A 16,121-nucleotide genomic window follows, 5' to 3' on the forward strand; every position below is an offset into this window, starting at 1 on the left:
AAATCTGATGGTTAAATTTATACCCTTTAAATAAAAAAGTGCCATAATCGAGCATAAGAGCCTTATAATCCATCATCCTAAAAATCACTATTTCCATCCCAATATGATAATTTGTGCAACTTGTGTACACTCTTGTTATTTATGTTGCACTACCTAAGTTGGAGGTTATTATTGGGTCGAAACTTGATCAAAGTATTAGATTGCACAAGTATCAAATTTGACAAGAAGGATATAAATAACAGTGAGAGCATGACGTAACCTGCTCATCACGTTAACCCAAACAAGTTTTTGATAATATAATAAGTGCAATACAAACGAAAACTAATATAAATTACTGCAAAAACAACCATAACATGTCTTCATAACTTATTGCAAGCATTAAAGTATGACCACACTAAGCAAATAAAACACTTATTTGAAGGGCATAACTAGAACTCAGAGCAGATTTCCTTTTCCGTTAACCATTCTTTTCTCTTTTTTAGATATTTCATTGAAGTATGTCTTTGATGCCTGAAGCACTTCCTATGATTTCAAATTGAACGGTTTCATGATGAGATCAATAGCCAGCCGCAACTTTGTGCTATGATTTACTTGAGTTAAAAAAATTTTGATGTAAGCATACGTAAGATTTTAAAAGAGTATACGAAACAATAAATCGAATTTTTTAATTACATGGATTATGTAGTCATCCAGCCATTGGCACTCCCTCATCTAGGTAGCCACCCAAACACCACAATCATTCCTTGCACATTAAAAACCTTTTGTTATAATCTATAATTATGTTAATTTCTTACCGTAAAGGATCATAGCACAAGGAACATGATTATTTAGCATATCATGGTCTGTAAGCAAAGCTGGAAGGAAAAACAGTGTATAGTACATTAACAATATAAATACCATTGCAGCATCCTTAAATTGTGATAAAAAAAATAATTATTCAACACAAATTAACAAAAGAATAAATGTCTGGTCAGTTCTTTAGAAATCAACTAGACAGATAAAATTGTTTGGTATCTTACGAGTCATCCCTTTGTTCGCCAATCCTGGAAGGGTGTATTATAGGAAAATCTGAAATTACTAGTCTGTGTGTTGACTGGCGAGCATAAAAGGTCGAGTCATCAAGCATCTCCTCAACAAACAAAGCATATAATAAGAGTAAAATTTATTTCATGTGTATCAAGTCTATTGAGTGTTCAAGTAATATAGAATCCTTAGTTCTTGTCATTAGAAATGTTAGAGCATTACCATTAGTTTGACACTACGACGGCACCTGGTTCTGCTTGAGACGCATGTCTTAGAATCTAGTAATCTAAGGTGCCTTTTTTTCGATGTCTATTACAACTAGGTACCAGTGCATGTTATCCTCATTCATTGGAACGAAAATCTAACATTATTACACACATAAGTGATTTTCGAATAAGAATTTAGTATTAACAAAAACATGTACTGTGATCCATGAAGTACAAACTTACCTTGCATAGGCTTTCAAACTCTCCCATGTATTTCTTAGTGTAATAGCGTTTCAAATTCTTTGACGAGTGACTCCAATTAATGGCATATTGCTAAAATTTGAGTTTGCCAGCATATGTATAAGCAAATAACGCATAAATAAATGTAAACCAACCCATGAAGAATATGTTAATGGTTTGCACTCATCGAAAATGTAGTCAGTAAAAACCACATGTAGAGAAACCTAGTGTCTTTATGTGCATCAGTCATGAGCATATCTGATGTCAGGTTTATTATCTAGTTTAGCATTGGAGGTTTGACGACCATTAAAAAAAATATAGATGCTATTATTCCCTTACTACAACATGTTTGTATGGTTATAAATTCTTTCACGAAATTAAATAACGGTAATGAGGGAAATCCATACCTCATCCACCAACGGTTTGTTTGGTAGTATAGTATACATGACTCTCCTACTAGCGTGCCACAAGTTTGTCTATGAAATTATCTCTAAATTCACGTCGTCATCTGCCAAATTTGAACCAAATACATACGTAACAACTGAAACTTCGTCTTTGCACAGTGCCATATCATCTGGGGGATGAAACAGAACAGGCATCCACTGAGATAATGATTAGTTACCCCTTAGTTATTAATACTTATATAACACGGAAGACTTATAATGCAACGTTAACAGGGGATAACCCACCGCAGGTATCTTTGCGAACTCCTTCCTTAGTGGCAACTTGCGGTCAACCAGGTTGAAGTAGCTAACATACACAGCTTTGTTTACGCTATTTGGTATGATTGGTTCTGTATTTGTGTTGTTTTTAGTACCATCATCACAAAGCAGATTGTGGCAAATTATGTATTCACCGGGCGTGGTTTATTCACACTTCGGAGACTTTGAACAACACTTCATATCTTTATGCGAAGTTGAATCTGCGCCTTGATGAATACTGGACATGTTTGACATGTTCTTTTTGGATGAATCTAGATTCCTCTCAAGTGTACCTGATGGCATACTGAATCCGCTCATGATCACATGCATTATTGTAGGGTTAAACTTATCGGCCGGACCATTTCAAAGAGTCTTCCTATATAACGTCGTTGGTGTGAAACGTAACATTTTGGCCTCTTCAAAATATTGGCGTTTTTCTTACTATACCAGGGATAGACTTGTCCCAAACAAATTATCAATGAAACATAGGAACGTTCTATTATACGTAGGAATGTTATCTGACACGTAGGATTGTCTCTGTCTCCTATTGATGGAGACTTTGATGGAAGGGACAGAATGTCTGACTGAAGTGATGAATAGGAGTCGCGATGGGATTATGCTTTCGTTAAGGAATGGAAAGGGATTTCATGAAATTGTTAGGAGTCGTGGTGAAGTTTCACTCAAGAAAATATTGATAGAAGAACTAATCAGTCTCATAAAAATAAAGATTAAAGGTCAGAAAAGATATTTTTTATTAAGAACTTCGTTATTTTTCGAAATAATTGTCAAAAACGGTTTAAATTTTTTTCTTATTTTTAATTTTTTATTATCTTTTTCAAATATATTAACTAAATCTGTTGTGTAAAATTAAAAAATATTAATAATTTTTAAATTATTTTTACTTATAAAAATTAAATAAAAAATATATTAATAATTAACGTGTCACGTAAATATACTTTTAAAAAAATTATTAACAAAAAAATTAATCAATTTCATAAAATTAAATTTTAACAGTCGAAAATAATTTTTTTTTATTTAAAAATCTCGTAATCCTACAAAAAAAAGTTTTCAAGGACTGACTTGGATATTCAACCATTAAAAAAAGGTCTATATAAAGTCCTTATTGGCCCAACTATTCTCCTTACCGCCGTAGTTCAGTTACCCACCCCATCCCCCAGCTCTCTCACTCTCACCACGGTTCACCGCCATCACACGCTCGCCTCCGTCGCCGCGCCTCTCGCCGGATCCACCGCATCGTGTGCTCTCGCCGAATCCACGGCACGCTTGTGTCTCGCCGTTCTCCTCCGCTCGTCATCCCTCGCGTGCTGGTAGCCATCGGTGTTGCTATCTCTGCCTCATATTCTGCTCGTGCGCCATCACTGCACCCAACGCCTGGTGTGCTCCACTGCTCGCGTCTTGCCTCTCTTCCTGCAGCTGTGCTTCCTGGTGAGTGCTCGCGTCTGGCCGCGCCTCCGTCCCTCCCTCGCCTTTCTTCCACGGGTGTTGCTGCCTGCACTGACTGCTGGATTCTGCCGCTGCAACAACAATCAACATGTAAGCTTTTTTTTTTCAGTTATTCTAATATTCTATATTAATTTTTAATAGTTTATTCATTGATGTTATTTCTGATAATTTTATAGTTGTTTGATTTATGAATCTGATTAGAATATGGCAGAGTTTCAACTTGAAATGTTGAAATGGTTGAAATGTTATTGTTGTTAATTTTATTGTTGAATTGCTTTATGATTTAGGTTTGCTGACTATGAATTCGCAGTGATTTTGTTGAATGTTGAATTGGTTTATGAATTATTTTGCTGATAATGAATGATTTTGTTGATTGTTAAATTGGTTTATGAATTGGTTTTGTTGATTTTGTTGCTGCTGTAATGATGTTGAATTTTTTTAGATGCTCAGACTTTGAAATTACTCATTGATATAATTTATGGATTGTTATTTTTAATTCTATCAAATTAAGATACTATTTTAGTAGTAAGGACTAATTTTATGTCTATTTTCGTATTAGTTATTTTTAACATTTGAGACTTGATTGTTGTTAAAATCTTTGTGAAGACATGTATTTTCAATTTTAAATTTTTGACTATTTTGTATTTTTATTTAAATAAGACCGAGTCAATTGGTTTATCTAGTTACTCACCAGTTGAATTAGAAACCGAATGACCCTGTAGTTTGACCGGTTCTATCATCGGATCGGTTCTGACAACTAGTCAAACACCTGAATGCCAACCACTTCTTTCTCCAGCATCATCACTGTGGATGCTGCTATGTGTTCTCACTCCACCGTCGCCGTAGCTATGTAATACCTCTCCAGCGAGGCTGCAACCTGTGACCTCGTCGTCCATCTGCTCACTTCTGGTGTTATGTGCCTCTCTCTGCCGCTGTTGTACTTTCTGCTCATCTAGTCTCGGTCGCTTCCTCTGTACTCTCTCTGGCCACTGGTCAGATTTCTTCACTGTTCTCCTCTCTTCTAGCTTTGTGTTCCTCTATCGATATCTTGGATTTCTGATTAATGGATTATTGAATATGTGACTTGATCTGTCAAGAATACGTTTAGTTCAATTTTCTAGTTTCTATTTTATTAGTTTAGTTCTGGTTTTGCCACTTTATGAGGTGAAAATACACTGTGATTAAGATTGATTAAATTCAGTGGGAGCTCTTTAATATTTGTGATATGTTATGCCCAAATAGGGCCTTGATTTGCTTGTGTATGATTAAACCTTGTTACTTTATGAAAGAATGAACTAATTAACATTCTGGAGCCCTAATTTGCTTGTTCTGCTTGTTATTTGAATTTAATTAAGGACAAATGGAAAGAGATATCCCTTAGTCTGCTTCTGTTTTGCTTGCCATTTAGGTTCACCAATACATCATCTAAGTGCCTTGCATGTAATTGTTTGAAGTGCTTGATTTATCTTGTTACTTTTTGGATTTTGGACATACAATATTTCAAATGCCTGACAACCTGTAATATGTGCACTGTGTTAAAGGATTTGCTGCATCTCTACAGGTTATTCCCCTTGAATTTGCTTGCTTTCTTTTGATCAGCTGTTGTACTAAATTTAGACCTTAATCAGAATTTAGAATTGTTGATATTTGAAGAAAATTGTCAAGTCTTATAACATCTTTCTCCATGTCTGGACAATACAATTGACATACATAATACAAAAGAGGAATATGGATGGATCAATTTGGCCCTTGACTTGCTATTGTTATGTGATCTAGTGTTTTCATGAATTCAACTATAGATCTGTCATTTTTGCTTCTGAACCTTGATTTGCAATTGTTGCATCTGATTCAATACCAAATTCTCGCTTGATTTTCTAGCAATGATACAAAGAAAAACTATTTGAATTTCTCAGATACTCTTCCAACAAAGATCACACCATTTGCACTATTTTGTTAAAAAAAAGTTACTTCTTTTTCAGCTTGAAGGACTCTCCTTTTATGGGAAAAATTTGCATGCTTGAAAAAATGCTATATCCTTGTTATTGGTAATGTTAGTGACTAAGATAGAAAGTTATACATTTTTTTGCACCCTTCTTCCCTTCAAGTGGAAACATGTAAGTTATACATTTTTTTGCACCCTTCTGGAAACATGTAATGAAAGAATTTCAGATAACTGGTATATTGAGAAGAAAGAGAGAATTATGAGAGTTGCTGAACTCTACATCCTTTATATAGGCGCACTACCGATCCTTGGTTTTCTATTGTTATGTGATCTGATGTTGCCGATTGTTATTGCATCTGAATGTAATGGCATTCTTCCCCACTATATTCACTGCATCACATCCTTTATTTTGACTATCAGCCGCATTCTTCAACTTTAATGCATCAAAATATAACTCATTTAGTCATTTTATAGTCAAATACAATTCACTTACAACTGCTTGTTTGTGATTCAATTCGTTAACTCTCAAAGGACTTGTTCAAAGATAAATTGCAATGACTAAGACTACCTACTGCTACTACGAATTCAAACCAAAACTTGAACTAGAGTAATTAAGGGCACATGAAAGCATGGATTAGGGAACATGGAATTAATGTGAGTTGAATTTTCTGACAAAAAATAACGTGAGAGTTGAAATTGTTCACAGCAACCATTGTAGATTAATTACAGGCACATGAAAGCATGGATTAGGGAACATGGCGGAATTCAATGTTTTAGATTAATTCAAACCATAGAATCTGGAATTTTTATTTTATAAACCTTGACTTCCTATGGATGGGCTTGAGGTTTTCATGCCTTTTTCATTATTGACATAAACGTTGGAGTTTATATCTGGATGAACCTGATGAGTTAACATCTGGTTTTGTGCAGGAAAAAAAAAATGAAGATTGATAACTGCAGAGAAAAGACAGCCAAATGAAATAGTAAGGCATATTCAAAGTTGATTCTGCAGACAGATTGTTAGTTAAATTATATTTCGAATAATGTGTGTGCGTGCACTGAATTTGCTGTAGTTGAAACTGTAATAATTGGTTCATATGGAGCTCCCTTCTCTGTCATAGACACATGTTAGTTCCTTAAGCTAATCCTTAGCATTTCTTTAAGCCTTTAGCTAGTAATGTTGTCGGCTCTGGATATTGTTATTACATTTTTTCTGAGTTATCCTTGTTAAAGTTTCTAACATGATCTTTGAAGTTATCCTTGTTCTATTTTATTTTTGCTCAAAGTTATCCTTGTTAAAGTTATCCATGTTCTCACACACACACACACACACACATATATATATATATATATATATATATATATATATATATATATATATATATATATATATATATATATATATATCAATCAAAGGGCATGTGTGCTCTGTTTTTAGTTAAGTCACACATACATCACTAATAACTTGGGGATAGAGAATTTGATAATGAGAATGAATAAGGTCTTCCGACACAGAGGGAGGAGAGGGAGATGGGAGAGAGGAATGATGGCTCCATGAAGACTTGCCACCACCATGGTTTGTTCACGTTGATCTTTCAGTACACACCAACGACGAAAGACGGCAACCTCATGTCCAGTTGTGGCTCAGATGAAATAGACAAATCCATAGATGTTGGCGGCGATGGTAGCCATTGGTGAAGTTGTGCTCCCGTTTCCTCCCTTCTCTTTACTCATATTCTCTTCTTCCTTTTATCAAAACCAATCTCACTTTCTACATAAAAGACAATTACTTTTTTTTTGGGGGGGGGGGGGGATCAAAATGGTATTTCTATAAATTTCATTACTATTTACTCAACATTACTGCCATAATAATTTCACTTCAAATTTTGATTGAATACCCTACAACCTGACCTTAATACTTGCCAGTTGTTCATAGCTTCAACTGAACCGTTAGCTCTTTTTTAAAAATAAATTATTATTATTATTATTATTATTATTATTATTATTATTATTTTAAATGTGCACTTGTTCACTCTTGTTTTGATTTCTTCTTTATCAGCACACTACAGTATTGATTTGTGCACAAGTTACTCCATCTCATGCCTAACACATTATTCTGTTAGCAATGGATGGCAATGTTTTATTCGATGAAGGCAACAACGAAGAAGCCAACAACAATAATAATGGCACTATCAGCAACTCCAAGGACCGGAAGAGGAGAAACTACATGCTTGATGACGATAGCCCCAAGGTGGCACGCCAAAAACTTGCCAAGAGGATCCTCTTGTCTTTGACTAACCCTTCCTATGTTCTGAGACTTGGTTCCAAACCTCTGAGGTTGGATTACTGCACAAGGTTGCGGTACCTGCTGACGAAGCTTGTCAAGAAACATGACTGGGCCACTGCCAGTGGTGTTCTCAGTGCTTACTTAAAGGGAACAATGAACGACAAGTCTCCATTCAGGAATTGCCTCAAGTTCTCGGTAACACTTATGTCTCTCGGTTTCACATTTGTTATTTGTGTCCCTGCATTTTTGCCTCTTTTTGTAAAAAAAATAAATAAATGACATTGTCTCTCTCTCTCTCTCTCTCTCTCTCTCTTGTTGGGGGGGGGTTGTTTTCATATGGAGTTATTATTTTGACAAGAAAGTATATGAATCGCCTTTGTCGTCAAAGAAGTAGCTTTTCTTATATCTGTCAGCGGACATTCTTTGATAGTAGTTTCTGGCATCTGGGGAAGGCCAATAGAACTATTGCATTTGAATATTTTCTAGTAGTGTGTCCAAACTGCAAAAGTTAACTTGGTTCTGATCATTAGTCATAGTTGTGTGCGTGTGTGCGTGTTGTTTTTTTAACCCCAATCCTAGATATCTAAGTCAACAGGCTAAAGGATGTTATGATTCCACCTATCTCTCTCAAAAGCTGGAACTGTGCAAACATAAACTAGAGTTATAATATGATATATAATTTAGACAAGGACATTTAGCTGGGGCTTAAAAGAGTAAAAGACAGTAATTTCTTTAGTGATGTACTGATGTGTTTTCTGACTATGATGTTGATATTGGAGATTTAGGGCTGTTCCTAGCCTATCACTTCTTTCTCTATAGATAAGTAAAGTTCAACCAGTAGTTATGTGTAACTTTGGCCATAGAAATTCTTGGCTATTTCTAACATCAAATCTGTGGCACTAACAGAATTCTAATTAACAAGATTTTAGTGTTGATTTCATTGAGCTTGTGAGCTGTCTTAGTCTTAGTTTTATTTCAAAATGAGTAACACCATTTTGGTACCAGAAAGATTCTAGTTTTGACAAAATACTACCTGAATGAAAGAAAGGCACTCGTGGACCTCAAAGATCACAGAAGTTGACAAACTTAACTAACATGGAACCCAAAAGATCACAAATGTTTCACAAACTTCACCAATGTCTTTGGGGGGCCGCGGATGTCTTTCCTCATTTATGGGCTATTTTGTTGAAATTAAAATCTTTTCAGTGACAAAATGGTACCCTTATAAGACTTCAAAACTTTTCTGCTTTAATATCTTCTATCACTAATGTCCTGAGTAAGTGTCTTAACACGAGAGTGTATTCTGGTTAATATGTAGGCTTTATTGGAGCTTCTTAAGCACGTGGAAAACTATCATATTAATCTAACAAGGATGAAGAACCTCTTTGATATTTGGTCGAAGAATATTGGATCAATGAAGAGTTGGCCAATAGAAGTAAGTTTTAGAAACTCCCTCCTGCTTTATAACAGTTATTACTCATGGCAATAACATGTTAAAGCATGTGCGTGCTCACACAGTCACACACCCAGACAAGGAATGCCAAGACTTGTAACTGAAACTGCCATGACTTGTGAGATTGTATGAATAATTTGAACTGAGGTCTGTCTGTCCTAAAAAAGGTTATATAGATTTAGATCACCAAGTACCTAACCTTTAATGGTTAATCCGTTAATGTGTTCAGCCTTTTTCACTTTTCATCTCTTTAGCCTTACCATCTCAGTCTCACAAATACTTGTTTTTTCCAAGCAGAGTTCTTTTAGTTTAGTGCTAATGCTGCATTTTCAACCACTCTCTCAGTTTCTTTCTGATTGTGGCAGTGATTTTTCCCTTTTCAATGTATTGCACATGCAAGCTAGGTGAAAGCAACCAGGGTTCTAATTATGTGCTTGTTCGCATTTTTGTTATGTTGCAACTCTTTGATGGGTAAAACTACTTTATCTAGTGCAAACTGTTTCATCAAAATGCTCCACTTAAGTAAACAAAAAGAAAAGAAATAAAGAGTTCACTTCCATTCTGGTTTGTAAATAAAGTATATTTTTCAATTTCGGAGATTGTTAATGAGTTCATGTTGTCATCATAACGATCAAGGCTTCAGTGTGTTATAGAATTTCACTTGTGCTGCAGAGCAGATATAGAGTTCATGTGGAGTTCATCTTATTCTGTCTTGTGCATGGCAATACTGGGGATGCATATCAGCTTGTCATAAGGTATGCATTATTGAATTTTAATGCTAATCCCTTGGCTTTTATAAGAAATATCTTGAAATTGTGATCCCATTGACCAAGAATGGAGTGTTTCATAACATGTCGTTGCTAGATAAGCAGATCGACTTATTTGTCTTAAAATGTAACGGATTTTTCCGGTTTCTGCAACTGTAATCATGTGTGACTCCGATTGGCTTCTTTCCTTGCTGCACTCATAAACTCCAGTGGTAAGGTCTTGGAAGCCCTTGACTTTTCACCAGCCAGGAGGAATGCTTCCGCATACGACAGAGATTTCCCGCCTACCACTGCCCTCAATCACTTGACTCCACCAACCTATGTTGCAGTGTCTCCAATAGCATGTTCTTACCTCGTCTTTCCCTTAATAAGTTCTTTATTCATGAAAATTGGGTGAGTGTTCAGTCTATCTGACTGAACCTCTAAGGCCAGTGATCCTCGGGAAGGAAACTAGTTCAATGAACCTATAAGGCAAGGGATCAGGCAAATGGAAAAGCTAATGATTGAAGGCCGGTGTTGGCAGGTTGGTTGAGCAAGTAGGGGCTACGGTTCAGTAGGACAAGAAGGATTACCTATTCCGAATTAAAAGGGAGGGTGCCCCAACGGATTATTCCAAATGAACACTCTTCCGCTCTGCAGGCTACTCCCATATTTTTAGGGCCTTGCATATTATTATATGAAATTTATGTTGCTCAGGATGTTTGATATGTTATTGATTAGCATTACGATTCTAATCCTCCATACATTTTTGAACAAGTCACATAATTTTTAATTGCTGACTATGGTGCCTAATTACAAGCTATAATAGGATTCTGTGTTTGGGATAAAAGTTTTCTGACCTGTTAGAGCAGTGTGGTAAAATATAAAACACTTGCATTTAGATTGGACAAGATTTTATCATAAAAAGAATGACAGTAAGCTTACTGATAATATTCCAGGTGATTGAGTGATGCAACTCGTGTTCTAAGTTGAGATTTGTCACTTCCTGTAAACATGTGGATGGGTTATCTCAATGATAATATTCTACGTGACTGAGTGATGCAACTCTTGTGCTAAATTAAGATTTGTGAGACTCCCTGTAAACATGGAGATGGATTATCTCACTTCACCACCCTAAAGATACTGGAAATTGTCTGCTACCTAAGAGAGATACAGTGCTATTAAAGTTATCACCTCACAAGAAATTTACAGATTAGATGTGCAGAAGGAACCTAACCATTGCAATATTCTGAATTCTTAATCCAAATTATTTTCTTTATCATCTACAGTCAATATTTGTATAATGGAAAACCCTACTGTATTGTTAAGCTTCTATCAATTTGTGAACAAAGTAGAACCCTACTGTTATAGTTAAGCTTCTACATGAATAAGCTTCTCTCAAAGAAATGGAGCGTGGCTCAAATCTGACTTTTGATTTGGTCCCTTGACATATTAGTTAACGCTTGTTTTCATTGACAATGCATTTTGCCCCTTCATTAATGATCATTTTCACTTTGAAAGTCCATCACTAGGTTTTTGAGAGACAGTGTTGTGTTAGTAAGGGGTTGCTGCTCTAATTTTTTTCTTCCACTTATTCTCTTTGATCACACTTTCTCTTTCTCTTTTTCGTTTTTATTCATCTTTTTTTTGTTGTTGTTTTCATTTCTCCTATAGCCTTGAGCAAGAAAAAGTTGATCTTGATCCTGTGTCAAAGATAATTATGGGCTTGACATACTATACGCTGTGGTATTCTTCTATCCCCGAAGAATTTCAGTGGAAAGATTCAGACCAGGCTGACTTGCAAAAGTACTCACGTATGGAGGGGCCCTCCATCAGCAATGAAGTTGGACAGTCAGAGTGGCATAATACAGTTGAATCCTTTCTGGCAAACTCCCAAAGCCATTGTGAATCAGACACCTCTGTTTTGAAGGATAAGCATATATCTAGGGATGTTGGGTTCATCAATGGCGTGGGAGAGTCTATGGAGATTGATGTTGATCATAGAAGAAAAGCATCGCATCAGAACTTACAGCCAGGAGAAGGTTTTCGCTCTAAGTCCGAAGAAAATGAAGGAAGTAGAGACTCCTTTTCCAACCATGGAGGCCTTACACAAGATACCTTAAATGTTATTAGTAAGTTTTTCAGTATTTGTTCTCATTTTTCTTTTTCCTTCTGTTGTTATTCCAATTTCTTTTGGCTATTCTTTTGTTTGAATACATTTATTTGCTGGATCATTCACAATTGCTAACCATTGTCCTAAATCCGGTTGTTGAAATGCCTCCATATGCATATTAGATGATAAACTTTTTAAATCGGTAAATAAAATATTAGGTTTTATTTCATTAGTGCAGCTTCTCATATTTGCCTACTTGGTTGTACAACTCTTATTTGTTAGTTGGTAAATAGAGGAATTTATTTCTTTATTACATCTGTTTTATTTACAGATGAATAATGACTGTAAAAAATATTTCTTGTGGATACAAACACCTGTACCTGTTAGAATGCACATGCTTGCCTATTGTTAAGCATTGATTTTCCTACCTTCATTTTTGTTTCATACCGGAGATATTGCTTTTGCTCATATCTTCATAGCGAAGGTATTTTCATAACCATTACAAAGACTAGATTGTCAATGCTTATTTTGCACATGATCTTTTGTGACAATCTCTTTTTAGTCTTGACATCTGAATAATTAAATATTATCCATCATTCTTGATTTAGAGAGTAATTACTCGAGGTCATCCTAACTTTTTTTTTTTTCATTATTATTATTATGCATTTACTCAGGGCAACTTGATTGGTGGTTGTTTCCCTTGGATTTTCCTGATGATAATAGTTTTGAGGAGTTCATGTATGTGCACTCAAATCAGCAAAATGACCACTATAAAAAGGCTGTGAAATATTTACAACTAGCTCTCGACTCAGCACCTTCAGTAACAGCAGCATTACTTCCATTGATACAAGTATGGAACACACATTTCAAAATAAATTTCAATTGCTTAGCTTTATCTTGTTTCTGTCCATGGAGTTGTTTTATCAATTATATCAGGATCAAAATTGTTTAAGTAATTAATTTTGTAATCTAATATTATTGGTTTCCATCCTATCTTATTGTGTGTTGCCACATTCCAAGAAAATAGTTTGGTCTTGTTTCACTAGGTGTTGTCAAGTGTCAACTATATGGATCAATCAAACATCGTAATATCCTATCATAAATCAATTTGGAAAAAAATTGTCTGTGACCAATTTATTTATAAATTAATTTACTATCTTAACTTTTGTTCTGAAATAGTTCATATCGATAAACTGTCCAGTAAGTTATTTTCCAAATTTCAAAATATTTTCAAATAAAAACTTATCAGGTGAAAACTAACTACATATAGGATTTTGTGTGAATATAAAACCTGATTAGAAAACTAGTATTTCAAATTTTGAAGGATTGTATGCAAGAACTGGTATGAGTGGATGGTAGAAATGCTGAATATTCTCTTTATTCTCTTTATTGATTTAAAACTGAGATCCCAATTTGGAATCCAGTATAAAATCTGTATACAATACCCTCCAGCCTTATTAAATCTTCTAGAATATGCCAACAGACTCCACTACTAGCTACACACTTTTGTCAATTTTCCCTTTCTATTGAAACTATGTCAAGCCCAATTCTCTTCTTTTTGAATATTGTTATATATTCGATTAGGTTCAGGGGGCTAACTGTAACTGAGGATTGTGAGAGTTAGGCATGCAACGCATGGTTGAAGGGTTGTGTAACTGTGCATAGTTGTCAAAACTTAGTGTGAGGGAAGAGAGATTGATGATTCTATTGGAACTCAAAATAACAGTTGTTTAGGTTTTTTTAAATCATATCCTTAACTAGCACACAAGCAACTAACTATGTTCAGCAATATCACAAGGAGTTTTCTTTATACTTGCTCATGTGCGTCTTCTTTTAACATATTAAATTAATCCCTATGATGCTTTCTGCATGTAGTAACATTTGAGATACTGTTCCACCTTTTTTATTTTTATTTTTTCATTTCTAGCTGTTGTTGATTGGAGGTCGTGTTGAAGAAGCCCTAATTTTGATTGAGAAGGAGTGTAGTAATTCATCATCTGTGCTCCCTGTAAGGTGCACATTATATTCTCATTGAATCAGCAATTTTTGAGATAAGCAGGTTCTATTAATAATGTTTTTTCCTTAGAAAGTTACTGATGCAAACATTTGCAGATTGAGGGCTGCGTTCTTGGAGTGTTCTGATCGAAACAACTCTGACTTGATTGTCACATGTTTCGAGGATATGCTAAAGAAGGATCCACAAGAAAGTTATCCCTTAGCAAAACTTATCAGAATGTACCAAAACGGTACTGTCATTTAAAGTCACATATTTTATATTTGAAGATTTAGAGATGTAACTTCACCCAAAATTATGCAAGAATTCCATGTTAAATTTATCTTGCCTCTGTTGTTATATTCTCCATTCCTGTATTGGCATCTTCAAATACAAATAACACGTCGTTTGACTGGATCTTGCACCTTACAGCTAGTTGTTGCGAATATAGAAACATTTTTATGATAACTTCATTGTTCTATGCTATAAAGAAAGCGAGCCTGTATTTGCTCAAGATTCAGCTTTTGTCATTAACCGATTTCTTCTGATATTTTGCAGGTGACTATAGCCTTGAATCTCTGTTCGAAATGATTGTTTTACATTTAGATGCTACTAGTGCAGAATACAGTACGTGGAGGATGTTGTCTTCATGTTTCTTTAAACTCTCTTGGTACGAAGAAGATTCTATATCTGCAAACCATACTAATGAAGATGGAGATAGGCAACATTATTCCTTTAGAAAAACCCCAAAAGTGTTTACACAGGAAATCTCCGGAATGTCTTGGAGGTTACGCTGTAGGAGCTGGCTACTAACACATTTCAGCCATAGACAGCTTAATTCAGATGTTGAAGGTTAGACTTCGATTTTAATTACGATCATTATCAATTTATCGTACCGAGTTTAATATGATATGACTTACAGTGTAAAGTGTTTAATAATTTATTTTTATTCAATTAGATGCTTATGTGATTTTTGACATAACGTGTGGTTTGAAGGTTAGACTTTGATTTTAATTACAGTCATTATCAATTTATCATACTATGAGTTTTGATATGACTTACAATGTAAAAGTGTTTAATGATTTACTGTTGTCCAATTTGATGCTTATATTGATATGATTTTTGACATTACTTGTGCTTTAAGTCAATTACTTTTGCTGATGTGACCACACGAAATTGAATGTGTGAAATATTTTTACCGTAAAAGTACTTAAAAATTAAATCCCTAACTTTTGTGTACTATTTTTAACATGCATATCAACTTCTCTTAAGTATGTTGTAACATAAATGCATAATCATGCACTGTCGCTTTATTTCAGGCATGTTAATTTGTTTTTGCAAATTTTTACATGGTGCAGGTGATTTGCAGCTACTCACATACAAAGCAGCATGCGCATCCCATATGTATGGGCAAGATTTCCACTATGTTTCAAAGGCTTATTTTGTATTAGAAAATGAAATTAATAAGGACTTATTGTTGATTTTGGGTGAGCACAGGCAAAATTCATTTGAATTTTATCAGCAATTTCAAAATAAACTGAAATTATAACATGATTTGTTTGTTGCATGTAGTGATTCTGTGTAATTATTATTATGGTTTTCCTTGTTATGTCTTATGATTATTGGACGAAATTTGTTAGCTTATCATATCTTGATAAAGACTTTACTAAAAAGCATATCTAGTTTCTTTTGCTCTTCACCCTTGTGTTCAAAGCACCAAAAGAACATAAATAAAATGAAACCGAAATTGAAATGAAAATAAAATGCAAATCCAGCAAGATTTATATATTAATGTCTGAACATTAGCCTCTCTAGCAAGTCCAACGAGTTTGGCAAGACCAGCTTGCAAAATGCCATGCATCATCATATAATAGGATGCATTAAATGAAAGTGAATTAGAAGGTAATTTAAACTTCCTTGTTAACTGAAGAGCAGACGAATTTGCAACCAAGA

At 34.8% G+C, this 16,121-nt stretch overlaps 1 protein-coding gene across 16 annotated transcripts; it reads left to right on the top strand.

Moving 5' to 3' along the window:
- The first annotated feature begins 3,256 nt into the window (after positions 1 to 3,256).
- Positions 3,257 to 15,810, top strand: LOC112703641 (uncharacterized). Of its 16 annotated transcripts, XM_072199792.1 has the most exons (13): positions 3,314 to 3,724; positions 4,431 to 4,626; positions 6,507 to 6,559; positions 7,092 to 7,270; positions 7,636 to 8,058; positions 9,182 to 9,298; positions 9,989 to 10,071; positions 11,737 to 12,194; positions 12,850 to 13,025; positions 14,103 to 14,188; positions 14,288 to 14,421; positions 14,727 to 15,020; positions 15,527 to 15,810. In XM_072199792.1, the coding sequence occupies exons 5-13, from the start codon at positions 7,702 to 7,704 to the stop codon at positions 15,715 to 15,717; spliced, it is 1,896 nt and encodes a 631-aa protein (XP_072055893.1). In that variant the 5' UTR covers positions 3,314 to 3,724; positions 4,431 to 4,626; positions 6,507 to 6,559; positions 7,092 to 7,270; positions 7,636 to 7,701; the 3' UTR covers positions 15,718 to 15,810. The 16 variants fall into 16 exon arrangements, with proteins under 16 accessions (XP_072055892.1, XP_072055890.1, XP_072055889.1 ...); XM_072199791.1 differs by lacking the exon at positions 4,431 to 4,626 and having other exon boundaries at positions 3,257 to 3,724; positions 7,078 to 7,275; XM_072199789.1 differs by lacking the exon at positions 4,431 to 4,626 and having other exon boundaries at positions 3,257 to 3,724; positions 7,092 to 7,275.
- The last annotated feature ends 311 nt before the right edge of the window (positions 15,811 to 16,121 follow it).

This window comes from Arachis hypogaea, chromosome 7 (assembly GCF_003086295.3).
Source record: "Arachis hypogaea cultivar Tifrunner chromosome 7, arahy.Tifrunner.gnm2.J5K5, whole genome shotgun sequence".
NCBI lineage: Eukaryota > Viridiplantae > Streptophyta > Magnoliopsida > Fabales > Fabaceae > Arachis > Arachis hypogaea.